Raw genomic sequence first — 19,274 nt, forward strand, 5'->3', positions numbered from 1 at the left:
TCTGAGTACAGATAATGTAGTAGATGTCACCTGCAGTCCTATGTAACACCACAGATAACACAGTGATAACTCTCTGAGTACAGATAATGTAGTAGATGTCACCTGCAGTCCTATGTAACACCAGAGATAACACAGTGATAACTCTCTGAGTACAGATAATGTAGTAGATGTCACCTGCAGTCCTATGTAACACCACAGATAACACAGTGATAACTCTCTGAGTACAGATAATGTAGTAGATGTCACCTGCAGTCCTATGTAACACCACAGATAACACAGTGATAACTCTCTGAGTACAGATAATGTAGTAGATGTCACCTGCAGTCCTATGTAACACCGCAGATAACACAGTGATAACTCTCTGAGTACACATAATGTAGTAGATGTCACCTGCAGTCCTATGTAACACCACAGATAACACAGTGATAACTCTCTGAGTACAGATAATGTAGTGGATGTCACCTGCAGTCCTATGTAACACCACAGATAACACAGTGATAACTCTCTGAGTACAGATAATGTAGTAGATGTCACCTGCAGTCCTATGTAACACCACAGATAACACAGTGATAACTCTCTGAGTACAGATAATGTAGTAGATGTCACCTGCAGTCCTATGTAACACCACAGATAACACAGTGATAACTCTCTGAGTACAGATAATGTAGTAGATGTCACCTGCAGTCCTATGTAACACCACAGATAACACAGTGATAACTCTCTGAGTACAGATAATGTAGTAGATGTCACCTGCAGTCCTATGTAACACCACAGATAACACAGTGATAACTCTCTGAGTACAGATAATGTAGTAGATGTCACCTGCAGTCCTATGTAACACAACAGATAACACAGTGATAACTCTCTGAGTACAGATAATGTAGTAGATGTCACCTGCAGTCCTATGTAACACCACAGATAACACAGTGATAACTCTCTGAGTACAGATAATGTAGTAGATGTCACCTGCAGTCCTATGTAACACCGCAGATAACACAGTGACAACTCTCTGAGTACACATAATGTAGTTGATGTCACCTGCAGTCCTATGTAACACCACAGATAACACAGTGATAACTCTCTGAGTACAGATAATGTAGTAGATGTCACCTCCAGTCCTATGTAACACCACAAATAACACAGTGATAACTCTCTGAGTACAGATAATGTAGTAGATGTCACCTGCAGTCCTATGTAACACCACAGATAACACAGTGATAACTCTCTGAGTACAGATAATGTAGTAGATGTCACCTGCAGTCCTATGTAACACCACAGATAACACAGTGATAACTCTCTGAGTACAGATAATGTAGTAGATGTCACCTGCAGTCCTATGTAACACCACAGATAACACAGTGATAACTCTCTGAGTACAGATAATGTAGTAGATGTCACCTGCAGTCCTATGTAACACAACAGATAACACAGTGATAACTCTCTGAGTACAGATAATGTAGTAGATGTCACCTGCAGTCCTATGTAACACATCAGATAACACAGTGATAACTCTCTGAGTACAGATAATGTAGTAGATGTCACCTGCAGTCCTATGTAACACCACAGATAACACAGTGATAACTCTCTGAGTACAGATAATGTAGTAGATGTCACCTGCAGTCCTATGTAACACCACAGATAACACAGTGATAACTCTCTGAGTACAGATAATGTAGTAGATGTCACCTGCAGTCCTATGTAACACAACAGATAACACAGTGATAACTCTCTGAGTACAGATAATGTAGTAGATGTCACCTGCAGTCCTATGTAACACATCAGATAACACAGTGATAACTCTCTGAGTACAGATAATGTAGTAGATGTCACCTGCAGTCCTATGTAACACCACAGATAACACAGTGATAACTCTCTGAGTACAGATAATGTAGTAGATGTCACCTGCAGTCCTATGTAACACCACAGATAACACAGTGATAACTCTCTGAGTACAGATAATGTAGTAGATGTCACCTGCAGTCCTATGTAACACCACAGATAACACATTGATAACTCTCTGAGCACAGGTAATATACACTGCTCAAAAAATACAGGGAACCCTTAAACAACACAATGTAACTCCAAGTCAATCACACTTCTGTGAAATCTACCTGTCCAGTTATGAAGCGACACTGATTGTGAATCCATTTCTCCTGCTGTTGTGTGAATGGAACAGACAACTGGTAGAAATGATCGGCAATTACAAGACACCCTCTATAAAGGAGCGGTTCTGCAGGTGGTGACCACACATCATTTCTCTGTTCTCATCCTTTTTGGCTGTTGTTTTGGTCACTTTTGCATTTTGTCATTGCTCTCACCCCTAGCGGTACAATAGCATGAGGCAGTGTCTACAACCCACAGAAGTTGCTCAGGTAGTGCAGCTCATGCAGGATGGCAAATCAATGTGAGCTGTGTCGAGAAGCGTAGCTGTCTGTCAGTGTAGTGTCCAGAGCATGGAGCAGATACCAGGAGACAGGCCAGTACACCAGGAGATGTGGAGGGGGCCGTAGTTAGGCAACAACCCAGCAGCAGGACCGCTACCTCCGCCTTTGTGCAAGGTGGAGCAGTGCCAGACCCCTGCAATATTAATTCCAGCAGGCCACTAACATCCATGCATCTGCTCAAACTGTCAGAAACCGACTCCATGAGGGTGGTATGAGGCCCGACGTCCACAAGTGGGGGTTGTGGTTACAGCCCAACACCGTGCAGGATGCTTGGCATTTGCCACAGAACACCAGGATTGGTAAAGTCGCCACTGGCGTCCTGTGCTCTTCACAGATGAAAGCAGGTTCACACTGAGCACATGTGACAGACGTGACAGAGTCTGGAGACGCTGTGGATGCGATCTGCTGTCTGCAACATCCTCCAGCATGACCGGTTTGGCAGTGGGTCAGTAATGGTGTGGGGTGGCATTTCTATGGAGGGCCGCACAGCCCTCCATGTGCTCGCCAGAGGTATGAAAGAAAGAAAACCAGCTCACCCTCCAATGGCTTCAATTTGTCCCGGAGTCCGTGATCAGCGACCCTGCAGCCACTCCAACAAGGCAGAAAGAAGAGATGATCCAGCTCCCAGGACGCCAAATTGTAGTAAAACATGTAGTTTCCTTATTCAAACCATATTAAAAACAAGTATCTAAGCGTATATTCTTGAACATGTTATCAGACGCGTTTCGAACGTCGCACATTCTTAGACTTGGTATGAATGTGTCAAGGAAAGAGAAGGACCTTATAGAGCAGCAGAATTAATTAAACCACCAGCACAATATAATGTAGGAAAACAACAGCGGAATAAGAACAAAACACTTTTGTTCAACAAAAATAATACCAAGGATGATAATAGTGTGCCAAGATTTCTCTACTGAGGTTTAGACCCGAGGGAATCCTGGTGTCAAGAACGAAAATCCAACAAGCCTCTCTATTATGGAGGGTATTCTCTCTATTATGGAGGGTATTCTCTCTATTATGGAGGGTATTCTCTCTATTATGGAGGGTATTCTCTCTATTATGGAAGGTATTCTCTCTATTATGGAGGGTATTCTCTCTATTATGGAGGGTATTCTCTCTATTATGGAAGGTATTCTCTCTATTATGGAGGGTATTCTCTCTATTATGGAGGGTATTCTCTCTATTATGGAAGGTATTCTCTCTATTATGGAGGGTATTCTCTCTATTATGGAGGGTATTCTCTCTATTATGGAAGGTATTCTCTCTATTATGGAGGGTATTCTCTCTATTATGGAGGGTATTCTCTCTATTATGGAGGGTATTCTCTCTATTATGGAAGGTATTCTCTCTATTATGGAAGGTATTTTCTCTATTATGGAGGGTATTCTCTCTATTATGGAGGGTATTTTCTCTATTATGGAGGGTATTCTCTCTATTATGGAAGGTATTTTCTCTATTATGGAGGGTATTCTCTCTATTATGGAGGGTATTCTCTCTATTATGGAAGGTATTTTCTCTATTATGGAGGGTATTCTCTCTATTATGGAGGGTATTTTCTCTATTATGGAGGGTATTCTCTCTATTATGGAAGGTATTTTCTCTGTTATGGAGGGTATTCTCTCTATTATGGAGGGTATTCTCTCTATTATGGAGGGTATTCTCTCTATTATGGAGGGTATTCTCTCTATTATGGAGGGTATTTTCTCTATTGCCGCTGTGGATATGTCTTGGGATATTTCCAATAGCAAAAGTAGAAAAACGAACTGTTTGTCTGTCGTGACTATATATGAGATGTTTCGAAGCCTTAGGAGTGCTGCGATCAGACGGATGTACGGTATCATACAGGCGTTCCCTTATTCTCATCTTACGTTTTCTGGTAGAAGAGCCAATATATTTCATGTTGCATGTAGTACCCTCTATAACATAGATTACGCGATCTGTGTTGCAATTTAGAAAACCTTTGATGGTATACGTACGACTTTTATTATTACTGGAAAAGGTAAATCTTACTTTTCCCTCGGGTGCTATTGGTATTTAAAGTGTTTTGTTCTTATTCCTCTGTTGTTTTCCTACATTATATTGTGCTGGTGGTTTTATTAATTCTGCTGCTCTATAAGGTCCTTCCCTTTCCTTGACACATTCATACCAAGTCTAAGAATGTGCGACGTTCGAAACGCGTCTAGTAACTTGTAATATTTGTTTTCCCCATTTCTTTTACATGTTCAAGAATATACGCTTGGATACTTACCTGTTTCTAATCCGGTATGAATAAAGAAACAACTTGTTTTTACTAAAATGTGTCATCCTGGGAGCAGAGTCACCTCTTCTTTCTGCTCGCCAGAGGTCGCCTGACTGCCATTAGGTACCGAGATGAGACCCTCAGACCCCTTGTGAGACCATATGCTGGTGCGGTTGGCCCCGGGTTCCTCCTAATGCAGGACAATGCCAGACCTCATGTGGCTGGAGTGTGTCAGCAGTCCCTGCAAGATGAAGGCATTGAAGCTATGGACTGACCTGTCCATTTCCCAGACCAGTGGCGTACCGTCAATGGCAGCAGGCCACACCCTACATTCCACTGTATAGGCAGATACCGATACATTTGAAAGCAATGATGGAGGAGGGAGCGTCATGTGCCACTTCCTCTCCCATCATTCCTCCTCTGTGTCTGACGCAGCGGTGTGATGACATCACTTCATCGCGCCCCACGCGGTGTCAGATAGTGGAGCTGCTGAGGTGAGTGTAACGGGTCTGGGAGGCGGAACCTCTGAGCAACTTATACAAGGGGGCGGTCCTTGTAAGGAAGCGGGTGGCGACCAGGGAAGGCAGGCAGATAGTCACAGCAGGTGACCGGGACAGTCTCTGGGTAAACGGGCAGGAGGTCACAGCAAGTGACCGGGACGGTCTCTGGTTAAACGGGCAGGAGGTCACAGCAAGTGACCGCGACAGTCTCTGGGTAAACGGGCAGGAGGTCACAGCAAGTGACCGGGACAGTCTCTGGGTAAACGGGCAGGAGGTCACAGCAAGTGACCGGGACAGTCTCTGGGTAAACGGGCAGGAGGTCACGGCAAGTGACCAGGACAGTCTCTGGGTAAAGGGTAGGTACGACCTGTGACGGCTGAGCCTCCAGGTAGGCTAGCAGGCAGGTGGCAGATGAGTGCTCCCAGGTGAGCAGGCGAGAGTCTCTGGATAAGCAGGTGGTCACAGCAAGTGACGGCGGAGCCTCCAGGTAGGCCAACAGGCAGGCAGCAGATGAGCGCTCCCAGGTGAGCAGGCGAGAGTCTCTGGATAAGCTGGTGGTCACAGCATGTGACGGCGGAGCCTCCAGGTAGGCTAACAGGCAGGTAGCAGATGAGCGCTCCCAGGTGAGCAGGCGAGAGTCTCTGGATAAGCAGGTGGTCACAGCATGTGACGGCGGAGCCTCCAGGTAGGCTAACAGGCAGGTAGCAGATGAGCGCTCCCAGGTGAGCGAGCAAGAGTCTCTGGACTGGCAGGTGGTCACAGCACGTGACGGCGGAGCCTCCAGGTAGGCTAACAGACAGGTAGCAGATGAGCGCTCCCAGGTGAGCGGGCAAGCTGGTCCATAGACAGACTGACAGGTGTTGGAAGGCAGACCGTCGGACCTCAGGCTAGCAAGCAGGTAGGCGGATAACAGGCAGGAATCAGACAGCAAACTGGCAGGAAACTGGCAGGTAACTGGCAGGTAACTGGAAGCGGGACCTGAGGGCTGAAGCAGAGTAGTGAACAGTGCAACAACATTGCTCGGGCACCTCCATTTTGGAGGAGGTGCCTTATATATGGAGGGATCCTCCGGCCATTGGCCAGGGACTCCTTAGGGCGGCACGCGCGGCCCCTTTAAGAGAGAGGGAGCGCGCGCGCGCGCCCTAAGCACAGTGACCGGGGGAGAGCGGGCGCTGTAAACAGAGCGGGAGGAAGCCGCCGGGCACGGAGCAGAGAGGTGAGGGGAACAGCGTCCCTGCCTAGCAGGAGGCAGGGATGCAGACGCTACAGTACCCCCCCCTTTAGGCCCCCCCTTTTTTAGGCCAGACAGAAATTTAGCAAGGATGAGAGGGGCATGGATGTTCTCCCGGGGCTCCCAAGTTCTCTCCTCAGGACCAAACCCCTTCCAATCTACTAGAAAAAAGGTCTTTCCTCTTACCCTTTTGGTGGCCAGAATGTTCTCTACCTCAAACTCGTCTTCAGCAGAAACCGGAGCAGGAGGCGTACCTGTAGACTTGGAAAATGAGTTAAGTACCACGGGTTTGAGAAGAGATACATGGAAGGAGTTAGGGATCCGTAAGTTGGCCGGGAGTTTCAATTTATAGGCCACCGGGTTGATCTGTTTGATAACCTCCAGTGGGCCGATGAACCGAGGCCCTAACTTATAGGAAGGAATCTTGAGCCGGACATATTTGGATGAAAGCCAGACTTTATCTCCGGGACGAAATTGTGGGGAATCCAGGCGTTTTTTGTCGGCGTGTCTCTTCATCCGCTCGGACGACTGAAGGAGTGCGGATCGGGTACTCTCCCAAATGGAGGAAAATTTGTTAATGAGAGATTCCGCGGCCGGGTTGTCCACAGAGGCGGAGACAGGAAAAGGGATCCGAGGATGCTGACCGAAGACTACAAAAAACGGGGATTTAGAGGAAGATTCGCTCTCGTGATTGTTATAAGAGAACTCGGCCCATGGTAGGAGATCCACCCAGTCAGAATGGTGGGCATTAACGAAGTGCCGGAGGTAACTGGTCAGATTCTGATTGATCCGCTCCACTTGACCATTGGACTGTGGGTGGTAAGCGGAGGAGAAGTCCAGGGTGACGTCGAGCAGTTTACATGTAGCTCTCCAGAAGCGTGAGGTGAACTGAACCCCACGATCCGACACGATGTGGAGAGGCAGACCATGGAGACGGAAGATGTGGCGGATAAAGTCTTTAGCTAGCTCGGGTGCAGACGGGAGGCCTGGCAGGGGAATGAAATGAGCCATTTTGGAAAAGCGGTCAGCTACCACCCAAATGACCGTACAACCGGCAGAGACGGGGAGATCTGTTATGAAGTCCATAGCTATATGTTGCCACGAAGCAGCAGGTACAGGCAGAGGGAGAAGGCGGCCGGCAGGTAGGTGTCTCGGAACTTTGTTGCGGGCGCAGGACACACAGGCAGAAACAAAGTCTATTACGTCCTTGCGCAGGGTAGGCCACCAGTAGTGCCGGGAAATAAGCTGGAGGGTCTTTTTCTGACCGGCGTGGCCAGCTAGTTTAGACAAGTGACCCCAGTGTAGAATCTTCTCCCGATCGGACACCGTTACGAACGTCTTACCGGGAGGGAGACGATTTAGGCCCACGGGGGCTACCTGCATTACTCTGGCGGGATCTATGATGTGTTTAGGCTCCTCCTCAAGATCAGACACCAGAAAGGATCGGGACAGGGAGTCAGCTTTGATATTTTTGTCAGCCGGGCGAAAATGAAGAATGAAATCAAAGCGGGCAAAAAACAAAGACCACCGGGCTTGGCGCGGGTTAAGTCTCTGGGCGCTCTGGAGATATGCCAAGTTCTTGTGGTCAGTGTAAATTATTACCGGGTGAAGAGCCCCCTCGAGCAGGTAACGCCACTCCTCCAGTGCCATCTTAATGGCCAACAATTCTCGGTCTCCTATAGAATAGTTGCGCTCAGAAGAGGAGAAAAGTTTAGAGAAAAAAACGCAGGTTACCTTTCTTCCGGAAGATGACTTTTGGGTTAGTACCGCCCTAGCTCCGGAGGAGGAGGCGTCAACTTCAAGGAAGAATTGTTTGTTGCCGTCCGGACGATGCAGCACCGAGGCGGAGGAGAAGGCCTGTTTTAAGGAAAGAAAGGCCTCCTCTGCTTCGGGCGGCCATTCTTTGGGGTTCGTACCTTTACGGGTGAGCGCAGAGATAGGGGCGGTCCGGGAAGAGAAGTGCGGTATGAACAGGCGGTAATAGTTGGCGAAGCCCAGGATCCGCTGAATAGCCTTCAACCCCTCTGGTCGGGGCCACTTCTGGATGGCAGACAGTTTCTCAGGATCCATTTGTAGCCCTGTCTGAGAGATTATGTAGCCCAGAAATGGAAGAGAGGTCTGCTCAAAGATGCACTTCTCATATTTAGCGTAAAGGTGGTTCTGCCTGAGCCTGAGCAGGACCTGACGAACGTCCCTCCGGTGAGTAGGAAGATCCGGAGAGAAGACCAAGAGGTCGTCCAGGTACACCACCACGCAGGAATAGAGAAGATCACGGAAGATGTCATTGACCAACTCTTGAAAGACGGCAGGAGCGTTACAGAGACCGAAGGGCATCACGAGGTACTCATAGTGGCCGTCTCGGGTGTTGAATGCCGTCTTCCATTCATCCCCCTGACGGATACGGACCAGGTTATACGCCCCACGGAGATCCAGTTTGGTGAAGATTCTAGCCCCCCTCAGACGGTCGAATAATTCAGGAATGAGCGGAAGGGGGTATTTATTCTTCACAGTAATCTGGTTTAGGCCTCTATAGTCTATACATGGACGAAGTGAGCCATCCTTCTTTTTGACAAAGAAGAAGCCTGCTCCCGCCGGGGAGGTAGATTTCCGGATAAATCCCCGGGCCAGGTTCTCCTCAATATATTCGGACATGGACCGGGTCTCTGCAGCGGACAAAGGGTAGATTCGTCCACGGGGAGGAGTAGAGCCGGGCAACAGGTCGATTGGACAATCGTATGGTCTATGAGGAGGCAAAGTCTCTGCTTCTTTTTTATTGAAGACATCCGCATAAGACCAATAGGGAACCGGAAGGCCGGGCAGATTGGCTGGGGTAGGAGAAGGACGGGCAGGACGAACGGGAACTAGACAAGTCTTGTGGCAGTCCTGCCCCCAGCGAAGGACCTCTCCGGTCTGCCAGTCAAGCACGGGTGCATGTTTCTGGAGCCAAGGCAGGCCAAGCAATAGTGCGTGAGAGAGTCCAGGCAGAACATGAAAAGAGATTTTCTCAGAATGCAGCATTCCCACCTGTAGTGTCAGAGATTCGGTGATGAGTTGGATGGGATGTGGTAAGAGGCCCCCATCCACGGCGGCGACAGACAAAGGTACGGCCAGAGGTTTGGTGGGAATGCAGTATTTCTCTACCAGGGATTGGGAGATGAGATTTCCAGCAGCTCCTGAGTCTAGTTGAGCCAGTTCAAAATAGCGGTTCTCTCCGCAGAAGATAGAGACAGACAGCATAAGGGAAGGAGAGGGTTTACTTTTGTCTAGGGCGACCTCTCTGAGCGATGCTAGACACAGGCGTTTCCCGACCTCTCTGGGCAGGAACGGATCCGGTGTTCCTTACTGCCACAGTAGAAACAACTCCCCTCGGCACGACGTAAGTCTTGACGGGTCTTGACCATCTTGGTCTGGTCGACCTGCATAGGCTCAGGTGCCTGAGAAGTAACAGAGGGAGTGACGGGTCTCTGGAAAGTAGGGGCTAGACGTGGAAACCTCCTCTCACGGGTAACCTCCCTAGCGCGCTCCTGGAACCGGATGTCAATCCGGGTGGCAAGTATTATTAAGTCGTCGAGAGTGGTAGGAATGTCCCGACCGGCGAGCTCATCTTTAATACGGCCGGACAGACCCTCCCAGAAGACGGACACCAGGGCGTCGTTATCCCAGGCCAGCTCCGAGGCAAGGGTACGGAACCGTATGGCATACTGGCCCATGGTGAGACTCCCCTGACGGAGGCGTAGCAGAGATGAGGCGGATGAGGTCTTCCGTCCAGGTTCGTCGAAGACCTTCCGGAAAGTCGTGAGAAAGGCTGGCAGGTCGGACACCAGGGGATCTCCTCTCTCCCATAGAGGATTTAGCCAAGCCAGTGCCTCCCCCGTGAGATGGGACATGATGAAGGCTACTTTGGCCCGGTCGGAATTAAACTGGTGGGACTGGTGTTCAAAGTGCAGGGTGCACTGGTTAATGAAGCCCCGAGCTTGAGCGGGGTCGCCTCCGAAGCGAGGAGGTGCAGATAGCCGGATTCCAGAGCAGGATACTATGGTATTGGTGGGCAGCGGAGCAGCCGGGCTGCGAGTCATGACACTAGCGGTGGTTGCTGGTGGAGCAGTTAAAGTGTCCAGGCGAGAATTGACATTCCGCAGGTGACCCAGGATGGACTCCTGTTGGGACCTCTGTCGGGACAGTTCATGCCAAAGGTCCGAGAGCGAGGGAGCTTGGGCGCCACCGGGTTCCATGGCCCGAGCAAACTGTAACGGGTCTGGGAGGCGGAACCTCTGAGCAACTTATACAAGGGGGCGGTCCTTGTAAGGAAGCGGGTGGCGACCAGGGAAGGCAGGCAGATAGTCACAGCAGGTGACCGGGACAGTCTCTGGGTAAACTGGCAGGAGGTCACAGCAAGTGACCAGGACAGTCTCTGGGTAAACGGGCAGGAGGTCACAGCAAGTGACCGCGACAGTCTCTGGGTAAACGGGCAGGAGGTCACAGCAAGTGACCGGGACAGTCTCTGGGTAAACGGGCAGGAGGTCACAGCAAGTGACCGGGACAGTCTCTGGGTAAACGGGCAGGAGGTCACGGCAAGTGACCGGGACAGTCTCTGGGTAAAGGGTAGGTACGACCTGTGACAGCTGAGCCTCCAGGTAGGCTAGCAGGCAGGTGGCAGAGGAGTGCTCCCAGGTGAGCAGGCGAGAGTCTCTGGATAAGCAGGTGGTCACAGCAAGTGACGGCGGAGCCTCCTGGTAGGCCAACAGGCAGGCAGCAGATGAGCGCTCCCAGGTGAGCAGGCGAGAGTTTCTGGATAAGCTGGTGGTCACAGCATGTGACGGCGGAGCCTCCAGGTAGGCTAACAGGCAGGTAGCAGATGAGCGCTCCCAGGTGAGCGAGCAAGAGTCTCTGGACTGGCAGGTGGTCACAGCACGTGACGACGGAGCCTCCAGGTAGGCTAACAGACAGGTAGCAGATGAGCGCTCCCAGGTGAGCGGGCAAGCTGGTCCATAGACAGACTGACAGGTGTTGGAAGACAGACCGTCGGACCTCAGGTTAGCAAGCAGGTAGGCGGATAACAGGCAGGAATCAGACAGCAAACTGGCAGGAAACTGGCAGGTAACTGGAAGCGGGACCTGAGGGCTGAATCAGAGTAGTGAACAGTGCAACAACATTTCTCGGGCACCTCCATTTTGGAGGAGGTGCCTTATATATGGAGGGATCCTCCGGCCATTGGCCGGGGACTCCTTAGGGCGGCGCGCGCGGCCCCTTTAAGAGAGAGGGAGCGCGCGCGCGCCCTAAGCACAGTGACCGGGGGAGAGCGGGCGCTGTAAACAGAGCGGGAGGAAGCCGCTGGGCACGGAGCAGAGAGGTGAGGGGAACAGCGTCCCTGCCTAGCAGGAGGCAGGGACGCAGACGCTACAGTGAGGAGACACACTGCAGAGACCGAAGCAATGGGGGAATGAGGAGCGGTGAGTATTGTATTTATTTTTCTTTAAATCAGTGAGTTAATGGTGCCCATATTACCCATTTTACCCAATGGGGGCTGCATTTTACCCAATGGGGGCTGCATTATACTGTGTGGAGAACTATGGGGAGTGTATTATACTCTGTGGAGGACTATGGGGACTGCATTATACTCTGTGGAGGACTATGGGGAGTGCATTATACTATATGGAGGACTAAGGGGAGTGCATTATACTATACGGAGGACTATGGGGAGTGTATTATACTATATAGAGGACTATGGGGAGTGCATTATACTATATAGAGGACTATGGGGAGTGTACTATACTATATGGAGGACTATGGGGAGTGCATTATACTATATGGAGGACTAAGGGGAGTGCAGTATACTACATGGAGGACTATGGGGAGAGCATTATACTATATAGAGGACTATGGAGAGTGTACTATACTATATGGAGGACTATGGGGAGTGCATTATACTGTATGGAGGACTATGGGCTGTGCATTATACTATACGGAGGACTATGGGGAGTGTATTATACTACATGGAGGACTATGGGGAGTGTATTATACTATATAGAGGACTATGGGGAGTGTACTATACTATATGGAGGACTATGGGGAGTGCATTATACTGTATGGAGGACTATGGGGAGTGCATTATACTGTATGGAGGACAATGGGGAACGCATTATACTATGTGGAGGACTATGGGGAATGTATTATACCATATGGAGGACTATGGGAATGCATTATACTGTGTGGAGGACCAGGGGGAATGCATTATATTATATGGAGGACTATGTAGAATGCATTATACTGTGTGGAGGACCATGGGGAATACATAATACTGTGTGGAAGACCATGTGGAGTGCATTATACTATATGGAAGGCTATGTGGGGCCATTATACTGTATGCAAGTAATTATACAATGTGAAGGTTATACTGCATGGGGGTGTCAACAATTTCAGCCATGACTGTATGTTGCATTACATACTCAGTTCTGCTACATCTGCATGAGTTATACGTAACCCACCAACCTATACTAAAGAGAAAAATTGTGGGCATGACAACTTAGTTATTTCTCGTTTCTCATTCAAGCCCATTGGCAGAGATGACATCTGGCCCTGTTGCCCCCAGTTCATAACATTCAGCGTCATCGCATCCCCACTCATTTTATATTATCCGACCTCTCGCCCCCCATGTATAACCTCCGGCCCCCCGCCATACCATCTGCCTTTACTAACATGTGACAGAACAGCCGGTGTTGCGGAGCTCACTGATACCAACGCGGTCCTGTAATAGGAGCCACAGGGGAAACAAGTCTGTCCATGACATTTCTTCCTCTTGAAACTTCCCCTATCACCTGTGAGTGATATTACTGAGAAGTGGAAGGAACCGAAGCAAGAGACCCCGCAACGTTACAGAGCGGGGGGCCGAGTGCTGATTAGTAGAGTGTAGAAATGTATGCTGTCCCCATAACTGCAAGAGTCCAGACCTCCTCTGGTGCAAACACTGCGCACCTGCCGGGAGCTTGATGGCCGAGCATCTGCATGCAGCCGTACATCACCAAGCACAATACCGAGCGTCGGATGGAGTGGTGTAAAGCCGTCACCACTGGACTCCGGAGGAGACATGTTCTGTGCAGTGATGGATCATGGTTATCTCTACTCTGACTTTCTTGTAGGACATGAGACAATGTGTGCCGTCTCCAGTGTGTGTAGCTGTGGTATACATAGAAATACATAGAAATGCATTTAACAAAAACATATCCTAAAAATTATTACATAACTAAACCGTTAAAAGACAAAAATAAGAAGGAAATAAACATGCACTTACCATGCAAGACAAACATAAAGAATCGACTGCTTCCGAGTGACATGCATAGCGGACAAGCCCAGGGCTGGAGCAGCAGGAGATCACCGGAGGTCCAAGGAAGTGGTAAAAAAGTGTGGAAATATTGTGGTAATAAAACGCTTGGTTGTGCACCATGGAGAGCAATTCATATAAAGTCTTTTCCCTCCTGCTGATCCTTATATGTTATACTGTAGGTGCAGACTGCCATATATCGGCCGTACAGCAAAATGTTTTCTATTGGAAACCATTTCAGGAAACGCTCCTTCTTTGAGGAGTTTTTGGAGCTTCTCAACAAAACTAAAAAAAAAAACCTCTGGGCACGATTCATCGTTTTCACACCAGAATTCTGGCATAAAAAGCCTCAAAATTTTGGCGCAACGTAATGCTGTGCTAAAAATTTTGCAACTTTTGTCATTCTCATACCATTTTCACCCTTGTTCTGACAAAGAGGGCAGAGCTGAGGTAAGACGGAGGCATGGTGAAAAATTGTGAATGCAGCTTCGGATGCGATTAGAGAACAAGTCATGTGATCATTCGTTGATGCCCCCATCACTTGTTTTCTGTGTCTTGTTAATGATGCCGCCATCACTTATTTTACGCGTCTGTTAATGATGCCGCCATCACTTATTTTACGCGTCTGTTAATGATGCCGCCATCACTTATTTTAAGCGTCTGTTAATGATGCCGCTATCACTTATTTTACGCGTCTGTTAATGATGCCGCCATCACTTATGTTACGCGTCTGTTAATGATGCCGCTATCACTTATTTTACGCGTCTGTTAATGATGCCGCCATCACTTATTTTACGCGTCTGTTAAGGATGCCGCCATCACTTATGTTACGCGTCTGTTAATGATGCCGCTATCACTTATTTTACGCGTCTGTTAAGGATGCCGCCATCACTTATTTTACGCGTCTGTTAATGATGCCGTCACCACTTATTTTACGCGTCTGTTAATGATGCCGCCATCACTTATTTTCCGCATCAGTTAATGATGCCGCTATCACTTATTTTACGCGTCTGTTAATGATGCCGCCATCACTTATTTTACGCGTCTGTTAATGATGCCGCTATCACTTATTTTACGCGTCTGTTAATGATGCCGCCATCACTTATGTTACGCGTCTGTTAATGATGCCGCCATCACTTATTTTACGCGTCTGTTAATGATGCCGCCATCACTTATTTTCCGCATCAGTTAATGATGCCGCCATCACTTATTTTACGCGTCTGTTAATGATGCCGCCATCACTTATTTTACGCGTCTGTTAAGGATGCCGCCATCACTTATTTTACGCGTCTATTAATGATGCCGCCATCACTTATTTTACGCGTCTGTTAATGATGCCGCTATCACTTATTTCACGCGTCTGTTAATGATGCCGCCATCACTTATGTTACGCGTCTGTTAATGATGCCGCCATCACTTATGTTACGCGTCTGTTAATGATGCCGCCATCACTTATTTTACGCGTCTGTTAATGATGCCGCCATCACTTATTTTACGCGTCTGTTAATGATGCCGCCATCACTTATTTTACGCGTCTGTTAATGATGCCGCCATCACTTATTTTACGCGTCTGTTAATGATGCCGCCATCACTTGTTTTCCGCGTCTGTTAATGATGCCGCTATCACTTATTTTACGCGTCTGTTAATGATGCCGCCATCACTTATTTTACGCGTCTGTTAATGATGCCGCCATCACTTATTTTACGCGTCTGTTAATGATGCCGCCATCACTTATGTTACGCGTCTGTTAATGATGCCGCCATCACTTATTTTCCGCGTCTGTTAATGATGCCGCCATCACTTATTTTACGCGTCTGTTAATGATGCCGCCATCACTTATTTTACGGGTCTGTTAATGATGCCGCCATCACTTATTTTACGCGTCTGTTAATGATGCCGCCATCACTTATTTTACGCGTCTGTTAATGATGCCGCCATCACTTATTTTACGCATCTGTTAATGATGCCGCCACCACTTATTTTACGCGTCTGTTAATGATGCCGCCATCACTTATTTTACGCGTCTGTTAATGATGTCGCCATCACTTATTTTACGCGTCTGTTAATGATATCACCATCACTTATTTTACGCGTCTGTTAATGATGCCGCCATCACTTATTTTCCGCGTCTGTTAATGATGCCGCCATCACTTATTTTACGCGTCTGTTAATGATGCCGCCATCACTTATTTTACGCGTCTGTTAATGATGCCGCCATCACTTATTTTACGCGTCTGTTAATGATGCAGCCATCACTTATTTTACGCGTCTGTTAATGATGCCGCCATCACTTATTTTACGCGTCTGTTAATGATGCCGCCATCACTTATTTTCCGCGTCTGTTAATGATGTTGCCATCACTTATTTTCCGCGTCTGTTAATGATGCCGCCATCACTTATTTTCCGCGTCTGTTAATGATGCCGCCATCACTTATTTTACGTGTCTGTTAATGATGCCGCCATCACTTATTTTACGCGTCTATTAATGATGTAACTGTCAGCTCTGCTTCTAATGGAAGACTCCTGGAGAGATGAGAGGGTTTTAATGAAAATACTAATTGCTGACTATGCTTCACGTTAAACATTTAACTGTGTTACCCATCTATAGCCCTCTTAAGTAAAAGAAGTCAGACAGTCACAAATCTGCCACTCGTCTATCACCTCTGTAGGTGACCTACATAGTCCATTCAGGTAAGGATGATGAGGAAAAACAGCAAGGGAAATAGGTTAATTCTTCAGGAGAAAATCCAGAGCTGTCATGAGAAGAGCGAGGCGTTCTGCAGCTGCACGAGATGAAAAGGCTCCAATGATAAACAGGAAATTATCTGATCATAACAGAGACCATACGCTCTCACTCAGCGAGAACACCGCCATCGCATTTGGTGTTCTAGAGTCAGTATGGTAGACTATAGCATGATAATAGCATCATGGAGGTATTAGGCTCTTAGTATCTTGTGCCTCAATATTGCCTAACAGGGTGACAATAAAAGGTGAATGGGGACTGTAGTCTCTGAGGAGGTGGGGATGTCTCGGGAGAGAAGTTATCAGTGTATAAGTGACTTTTTTCACTGGGTAGCTTTTAAATAATAATTCAAAGATTCAAGTGATATAGGGAGGTGCTGGACCTGCAGAGTCAGTGTGACTGTGAACTAACTGATCCGAGATACACTTAAAGGAGTTGCCCGCTACTTTTTATGATTGCCCCAATCGATGGACCCTGCTCCCCGAAGTGTTTTTCTAATTACCTCCTGCTGTCCTTCTTGCCTGTGAGCAGCGCTATCGCTGGCCGCTCACGGGCATCGCGTGACCCGCCGCTCATGTCACGTCAAGCGAGGCATGACATCAGTGACGCGGTGGCTGATGGGCTGTAGGAGGAGTTACCCCGCGCGTCACACCCAGCATCCACCGTGCGCTTTCCCAATGAATGGGGAGAGGGAGAGCGCGCGGTGGACGCTGGGTATGACGTGCGGGGTAACCCCGCGCACAACGCAGCAGCCACCGTGGAACGCAGCGAGTCACCCCCGGCTGCAGCCGGAACTTGATGTGACATCAGCGGATGTCAGAGTCAGCTGCAGCCGGGGGTCACGTGACGCCTGTGAGAGAGCCCAGTGATAGCGCCGCTCACAGGCAAGAAGGACAGCAGGAGGTAATTAGAAAAACACTTAGGGGCAATCATAAAAAGTAGTGGCCGACTCCTTTAAGTAACAGCAACTTCACATTTTTCTTTAATTCTTCACGCATTGCAAACAAGGAAGACAATTTAACTCCTGCCATAATTTTGCTACTAAACAAAAATCTTGAAACCAAGGCTTGTGTGTCACAGAAAGTGCATTTCCTGGCTTGTGAGACGGACAAGTCAGATTTTTTATTTTTCACACTTTCTTGCTGTAATATTAGTCCAATATGAGACTCGTACACGTTATCCAAATAATGTTTTTGGTTACTATCTGTTTCCCCTAGCCAGATAGGTTGAGGTCACTTAGACATTCATAAGACTTGTTTTTTTGTTTCTTGTTTAGCATTCAAAGAGCTCAAAAGGGGATTCAATATTGTCCTTGGAGACCCCAGAGGGTTGTACATGTATTTTCGGGGCAATTAGAGGCTTTACAGTATTGCAATTCTAATTTTTGGGGAATATTCGATGAAGCTGACGAATTTGATTTTCAAAAGATCTGCTCATCTCTAGTAGTTACCATTGACATCACGTAGTAGATCGACAGAAAACGTCTATTTTCCATTATCATATTATATCATTCTATTGTCCCCTAGATCACCAGAGACAGCAAATTATCCACTAGATCACCAGGAACCACATTTTGTCTACTAGATCACCACAGACTGTGGAGGCTGGGCCTCATTCTTATGTCAGGAACTGGACCCACAGGAGGGTTCTCTGACAAGTTGGATATTACATGGTGGAGACATCAAGAACTTTCGCCCATCGAGTCTCCTCTGAAACAGACTACGTAATCTGGAGTTCAATCTGCTCGATCCTGACAGTGCTACCCAGGAGGTCGTTGTGAAGCTCCAGCTCAGCTCACTCCTAGATTCCTTGCTCAATAGAAGGCAATAGATAATTACAGCGTTTTGTAATAATGTTCATCAAGCATATTAATATCACTCAGTATCTCATGTGATCGTCCAGTCTAAGGCTCCTATTCACTGTCTGGAACCAATTCATCCACTAAATGTATTACATACGCACAGTACACCCCCAGCTCTACATCCCAGTCCCAAAAAAATCAAAAATTCTAAAAACACCCTCATTCATTCACACATTGTCATAGGATAATTAAACACGGCATAGGTACAAGTTACAAAAGCAGAATAAAGTTTATTCACAGTAATGGTGAAGGGAGTAGATCTTATACATAACACCACGGGGTCGCCTACGAACAGCTACAGCCAAATATTAGACACGGAGGCTTGTGAGGCGTCGTAAATTATATGGCATTGTGAGGGTAAGACAATATCGGGTTGTCCACGATCTTCTCGGGAACGATTTCAACGCGACATCATCCGAACAAACTCTGCGAGAGACAGGAGGAAAGTGAGGCGAATAAGGCGGGAGGTGAGGTATGAGGGACGGGGGTATTAGAGACCTCCTCCTACCTTCAAAATCCACCGTCCCATCCCCATTTAAGTCAGCTTCCCGGACGACGTCGGCAATTTCGTTATTGGTCAGTTTCTCTCCCAGAAGCCTTTGCATGGCCTGCTGAAGTTCATCTAATGTGATTTCGCCATCACCGTTAGCGTCGAACTGTGAACATATTACAATATGAGGGTATTTACCCAATTAGATCAATGATAAAAAGTAAGGAGGAATACGATTGGTTGTTTTGAGTTTTTTTTCCTGTACCGGCTCTCATATACGGGGCCACCGTGTTATCCCTTTATCCGAGGCCTAAACGGTTAAAATGGATGGATACGTTGCTGAAAACTGGGGTCCAATTGCTGGGACCTCCCAGGAATGGGGTTTGTGGTGCCCTATTTAAGAGTGATGGTTGATTATGTGCACCAGTCCTCTCGTCATTAACTATG

At 47.8% G+C, this 19,274-nt stretch overlaps 1 protein-coding gene across 4 annotated transcripts in view; it reads right to left on the minus strand.

The window, feature by feature from the left end:
• Positions 1–18,594: 18,594 nt before the first annotated feature.
• Positions 18,595–19,274, minus strand: part of LOC141162524 (calcium-binding protein 5-like) — a 49,390-nt gene continuing 48,710 nt past the window's right edge. For 3 of the 4 annotated variants that reach the window (XM_073648710.1, XM_073648712.1, XM_073648708.1), the window contains 2 exons: positions 18,846–18,993; positions 18,599–18,763 (listed from right to left, as the gene is read on the minus strand). In XM_073648710.1, coding sequence (XP_073504811.1) covers positions 18,738–18,763; positions 18,846–18,993 — 174 coding nt within the window. In that variant the 3' untranslated portion in view covers positions 18,599–18,737. Of the gene's footprint in view, positions 18,764–18,845; positions 18,994–19,274 lie in introns of all 4 variants that reach the window. The other variant, XM_073648709.1, reaches the window with a different exon arrangement.

This window comes from Phyllobates terribilis, unplaced genomic scaffold, assembly GCF_046119375.1.
Source record: "Phyllobates terribilis strain yellow unplaced genomic scaffold, ASM4611937v1 Scaffold_9__5_contigs__length_417890890, whole genome shotgun sequence".
NCBI lineage: Eukaryota > Metazoa > Chordata > Amphibia > Anura > Dendrobatidae > Phyllobates > Phyllobates terribilis.